The 5875-nt window shown below is 60.5% G+C and overlaps 1 protein-coding gene across 1 annotated transcript in view; it reads left to right on the forward strand.

Moving 5' to 3' along the window:
* Positions 1-356: 356 nt before the first annotated feature.
* Positions 357-5875, forward strand: part of MNEG_0209 (hypothetical protein) — a gene marked incomplete at both ends in the record, with an annotated part of 7025 nt that continues 1506 nt past the window's right edge. The window contains 14 exons of the mRNA XM_014051305.1: positions 357-626; positions 945-1133; positions 1306-1608; positions 1983-2380; positions 2611-2738; positions 2908-3073; positions 3214-3376; positions 3616-3827; positions 4017-4245; positions 4473-4560; positions 4741-4790; positions 5007-5090; positions 5314-5488; positions 5637-5809. Of these exons, the coding sequence (XP_013906759.1) occupies positions 357-626; positions 945-1133; positions 1306-1608; positions 1983-2380; positions 2611-2738; positions 2908-3073; positions 3214-3376; positions 3616-3827; positions 4017-4245; positions 4473-4560; positions 4741-4790; positions 5007-5090; positions 5314-5488; positions 5637-5809 (2628 nt within the window). The remainder of the gene's footprint in view (positions 627-944; positions 1134-1305; positions 1609-1982; positions 2381-2610; positions 2739-2907; positions 3074-3213; positions 3377-3615; positions 3828-4016; positions 4246-4472; positions 4561-4740; positions 4791-5006; positions 5091-5313; positions 5489-5636; positions 5810-5875) is intronic.

Consider the following 5875-nt stretch of genomic DNA (forward strand, 5'->3'; position numbering starts at 1 on the left):
CGGCAGCGAGCTGTTGGGCTCACAGGACCAGCATGGTGAGTTTAACGTTGTTAAACACAGGTCGGTGTATGTCCCCAGCGGAGGATGGGCACACGTCGCTGCAGGCGATATGCTGCCGCAGCCATCGCCGCATTGTGCATCCGGCACGCGGCGCATGCGGTGCACGGTTGCAGCAGCACTGCATTCCACTTGTGACCATGGCCAGGTGGATAACAGGCTTCGCTCAGTTATTGCCTGCGCAGTGCCGGCGGTCAAGCCAGCATGCAGCTGCCGCTTGGTCACATGCAGTGAGCACGGCCGCATGCGACGCATGCCCCTCACTGGCTGTGTAGGTCCAGAGGCTGCCAATGGGGGACATGCCCACAGCCCCCTTGGCAGAAGTCCAGATTAGGACTAAGGGCGGCCTTCCACAGCAGCCGCAGCCCGGCGAGGCGGTGTCCATTGCAGGCCGCGGTGCCGGCTTCAAGAGCCAGGCGGCCGCACTCTACCGCAAGAACGCGGTGTACCAACGGCGTAACTGGTGCAGCAATTGCTGCCTGCTGTCGGCGCCGATCTTCTTTTGCCTGCTGCTCTTTGGAATCCAGATCGCAATCAACAAGCTGCTGCTGACAGGCGACGATTACTCGGTAAGCCGTGGTGGCGTCGACAGCAGTGTTCCCTTAAGAAGGGGGGAACCCTGGGTTTTGGCTGCTGGGTGTGTTTTGCAACATGCCGGGCCATTGTAGCCCCACGGGGGGCCCTGGGCAATGGCGGTGACGATTGAATAGCATGCCAATGCCACGGCAGACGGAGCCCTTAATCAATGATTCAGCTGCATGCGGAGCATGCTGGCTGGCCTTTCGCTCGAGCAAGCAGCATGCAGGAGGTTGGGCAGGCTGATCTTCATGACAGGCTGCGGCCAAAGAACCTTGCACGCGCTCCTGCACCTTCGCCTCGCCACGCAGTGTGGCTGCCGCTGCACCAAGTGCTGCTTCGAGGGCAACAAGAACAATTGCACCGCTGTGACGACGGGCTCGTGCCCCTACCAGTGTTTGGAAAATTCCAAGACAGAATGCGGCTACCAGTATTCGACAGCAAAACAGGCCTTCTTCTGCAACATACCTCACCCCTCGTCCTGGCCCGCAGTGCTACAGGTGCGGCAGGGATGGGGCAGTTGAGGCGATTGGGGCAGCGGCTGGCCTGCTTGATAAATCACGGGTGGCGCCAGCCCCGTGTCCAACAGGTGTTGGCTAGTCCCGCAAGAAGTTATAGGCATAAAGTCCCCTCCTGCCTGGACCGCGCTGCGCCTCTTCCTGGGTCCCACAGGTCCCAACCGAGGCCAACCGCGCTGCGCCTTGGAAGCCTGACCCGGTGCTGATCTACACAGGAAAGGACAAGACCACCTCGGATAAGCTGGCCTCCAACCTGCTGCCCAAACCAGCAACGACGGCGGCCAAGCTGCTGTCTGTGCGTGAATACCTGGCAGAGTGGAGTGCGGCCAACAGCGGGGCCGGGGGTGGCAACCTGAGCGTGCCCGGCGAGGTCCTCACCATGATGGGCATGACGCTGGGCTCGAGCGCCAAGGTGCTGGCAGGCGTGTACGTGGAGACCGCTTTCATCAACGAGGAGGTGCGGGGTGTGCACATGGGATTGGGGACAGGGGCAGAGAAAATAGCTGTACAAGAGGGGGACTGCACTTCCAGATGACCACTGTGCAACTCGTCAGCGGTGCACAATGCGCATGTTCACTTCAACAACAGCTGCGGCGGCAGTCGCAGCGGCGATGGTAGCAGCTGGATCAACGGCGGAAGCCACAGCAACGGCGGTATCAGCTGCAGCAACGACGGCAGCAGAAGCGGGAGCGGCTGCAACAGGTTATGTGCAGTGCTGTCTGTGCAACAGCAGATTAGTGTACCCGTCATAGCCCGCCACAGGCGTACGGATGTGGCACACGAACAGGCAACGACGTCCTGCAACTCTTCGGCCCATGTGCACCCTCGCAGCTCTCGACTCTATGGCCTGAGGGAACCTGCGAGAAGCTGGGCCTCAGTGGCAGGACCAACGTGACCCTGACAGAGATGGTGTCGGCGATGGTCAACGCCAGCAACACTCCCGCCAGCGCACGGACCCTCAACTCCCAGCTGAAGAGCCTGCTCGCCACAGCACGTGGTGGCGCTGATGACAGCGACTTGGACTCAAACACCAGTACCAATGCGCAGGCTTTGTCGCTGCTGACCAGCCTGGCGCTCAACTGCACAGACATGCCTGCCGCCTTCATCTCCACTGCCTCTGAGATCAGCAGACGGCTGTACTGCGGCTATTACCAGTCACGCTGTGGCGGCGTCACAGGATCACAGCAGTACACAGCCGCCTATGACTGGAGGAGCACCACCGCCAAGAGGTGGGTTTGCAGGGAGGATGAAGGGAGGGAGGGTACGGGCACATCTTGCTGATGGGCACAACCCCTTTGGCATTGCCAGGATCAGCTACCAGTAGCTTGGCCTCAGCCGGGTGCAGAGGTGTCGGGATGACGAGTGTTTTGCAATGTGCTCGCGCGGTGCCTGGTGCCATGATGCCCTTGCACTCATCGGAACTCACTCTCACGTGACTCACTTCATGTTTCATCCCCAGGTTTGAGCCTGAGATCTACTACAATGACACATACGGCCTGCCCGTGACAGCCAGCCAGGGCACCGTGTACCAGCGCCTACCAGCCGTGATCAACCTGGCGGTCAACGCATGGATACGCACCTTTGTCGGTGAGGGGTCGCCTTGGGAGGAGGACGCAGCATGTCAGGTCGAGGGTAGTCCTATGAAACAGTATTGTCGTGTTGGGCGCGCCTGCTGCCACGCAGTGGCACACAATCGTCTGCTGTTGCCTACATGCTAGCAGGATATGACATCGAGGCCGCAACCCAACCTTCACAGGCACCAATTCAAGCGCAACGCTTCTGGGTGTCCAGGAGGCACCCAAGCCCGCCAGCTCCCTCAAGCTGGACTTCTCCAACCTGCTGGGGCCCCTGTTTTTCACCTGGGTGGTGCAGATGTTGCTGCCCATATTCCTGATGCAGCTGGTCTACGAGAAGGAGAAGAGGTGCGCTTGGGAGGGTGAGGGAGGCAGGCAGCTGGTGATGCAACAATACTATATGCAGCTTATGAGTTGGTGGAGGATGGGTGACTGAGCTGCAGCCACAATCAACACCATGTCCCGCCCCGGAACCTCCCCACCCCAAGGCTGCGTATGATGATGAAGATGCACGGTCTGGGTGACGGTGCGTACTGGCTGGTGACGTACACCTGGTTCTGGGCGCTGTATGTGGTCTACATGATCATATTCGTGGCCTTTGGGTCCCTCATCGGCCTCAACATGTTCACAAAGAACTCTCTCGGCGTCCAGGTGGGATGAGGAAGAGTAGATAGCGGTTTTTGAATGCAGTTCTAAGGTCGGCAAAAGTCAGAGCATGCACATGACGTTGTCCTTCTTGTATTCATGGACCGTCGTGGGTTGATGTGTGCGTGTGAAGCGGCCCTGGTCCGTCTGGTGAAGCCATTCGCAGAATATCCTGATGACCGCGCCTGGACCTGCCCGCGCCTTCCAACTCTGCCCCCATTCTTTGCGCGCGCCACCCCTCTCAGATCGTGATGTACATCATATTTGGCCACAACATGATCGCATTCGCGTTCCTGCTGTCCTGCTTCTTCAGCAGCAGCAAGACCGCCACAGTCTTTGCCTACCTGGTGGTGTTTGGCACTGGTCTCATTGGCAGCCTGCTGCTGTCACGCCTCATGAGCGGGGACTTCTGGTACATGACGCTCGTGGAGCTCATACCATCCTTCGCGCTCTACAGGTGCGGGGTGGTTGCGGGGGTGTGAGAGGGGCAGGCCGCAAGCAGCTTTTGGGAACCTGCTTCCAGCAAGGACGGTTTCTCCAACCGCCACACCAGCCAGGCCGTGTCCCTTCAGAGTCCCACCCTCACCTCATCTCACCTCACCTCATGGCCCCCTCTCTTAAAACCAAAAACACCACTCACCCCCAGGGGCCTGTATGAGTTTGGTGAGTACGCCTACCTGGCTGTCTACCGCGACTCATTTGGCATCTCATTCTCAACTCTGTCGGAGCCTGGCAACGGCCTGAAGACCGTGTGGGCCATCCTGATCGTCGAGTGGTTTGTGTTCATTGCGCTGGCCTGGTACCTGGAGCAGGTGTTTGCCAGCGGCACGGGCAACAGGCGCCACCCCCTCTTCTTCCTGGACTGCTTCCGCAAGGTGGAGGGCGGGCTGGCGCTCAGTGGTTTCAGTGGGGTTGGGAATCTGGGCCGAGGACAAGGCCTGGTGTATATGCATGCCTGCCATGCAGTAGAGTGATTTGAATTGTAGCAGGAACGGGTTGTTTGTTCACATCCATCAAACAGCAGCCACTCATCATTCCTTGTTGCAGCTGACACCTTTGAGTTCAGCAAATCCTAAATCCGGCAAAACCTCTCTCAACACAGGGCCACAAGGCAGCGGCTAACGCGCGCCTCCAAGCCCAGGCCCAGGAGGTGTCGCCCATAACAGAGCAGGCGGATGACGTCGCCGCAGGTGGGGCAGGGCAGGGGCGCCGCCAAGCCAGTCACAACACAAGCCAACCTGCGCTCCCCAAAGGAAGTCGGCTGTCACTGCAGGTTTTGGTGGTGTTCAGCACACCTCAAGCCGCCTCAAGCATCATCACCACTCAATTCAAGCCGCTGCCCTGCAACACCCTCCGCCCTATCCCCTCAGAGCACGCGCGCGTCAACGCCCTGGTGGACTATGCGGGCAACCCCATCATTGTGAGGGAGCTCAAAAAAATCTACCCTGGGCAGGACGGACAGCCTCCAAAGGTGACATCAGCGGCGCCCCTGCTTGATGTGATTGACGCAGCGCCCACGCAGCCACTCGAAATCCAGCAATGATGTACTCATCAACAACTTGGAGCGCCTGCTGAACCAACCCTCACAAACCCTGCTGTCCTTGCTCCTGAACGTCGTCAGCTGGCTGTGCGCCAGCTCAACCTGGCCATTGAGAAGGGCGAGTGCTTCGGCCTGCTGGGACCAAACGGCGCCGGCAAGTCCACCTCCATAAACATGATGGTGCGGGCTGCCCCCTCTGGCAGGCTTTGCACCCTCAACGAATGCAGACATGGGGCAAAGCAAGCCCCCGTTTGTGCAGGGAGGGGAAGCAGGGCTTCAGGCAGGGATGTCGCAGTGGGGCTGGAAGCACTGCTGCTGCACCGTTATGAGCACAGCCCTAGTTGCTATTCCGTAGTGCTGCGCCGCCAGCATGTTAGACCCCGCTCCCCCAACCCCCCGGCAGGTGGGCCTTTTGGAGCCGACCCACGGCACCGCCCTGATCGGCGGCTATGACATCCGCAGCGACATGGCGGCCATCTACACGCTGATGGGGGTCTGCCCGCAGCACGACCTGCTGTGGGAGACGCTGACGGGGCGCGAGCACCTCACGTTCTACGGGCGCCTCAAGGGCCTGCAGGGTGCGCGCGCGCGCACGCGCCTGTGGGGCCCTGCCTTGGAAAGACGGCAGCACAGCGCCTCCAGCAGAGCGGGGTAGAGCACCGCTCAGCTGCTCGCAATGTTGTGTTGGTGTTGAGCTGGCGACCCACCCCTCCTTCCCGTGCGCAGGCAAGGCCCTGCTGGAGGCGGTGGAGAGCGGCCTGCGCGCCGTCAACCTCTGGAACAACGGCGTCGCGGACAAGCAGGCGCGGCAGTACAGCGGCGGCATGAAGCGGCGGCTGAGTGTGGCCATCAGCTTTGTGGGGGACCCCCTGGTGGTGTACCTGGACGAGCCCTCCACGGTGCGGCAAGGGGAGGCCTTGGGGGGGAGGTTGGGAGGGTGTTGGGGAGTGAGGTTTTTGGGGGGG

The sequence above is a fragment of the Monoraphidium neglectum genome (genome assembly GCF_000611645.1).
Source record: "Monoraphidium neglectum strain SAG 48.87 unplaced genomic scaffold scaffold00015, whole genome shotgun sequence".
NCBI lineage: Eukaryota > Viridiplantae > Chlorophyta > Chlorophyceae > Sphaeropleales > Selenastraceae > Monoraphidium > Monoraphidium neglectum.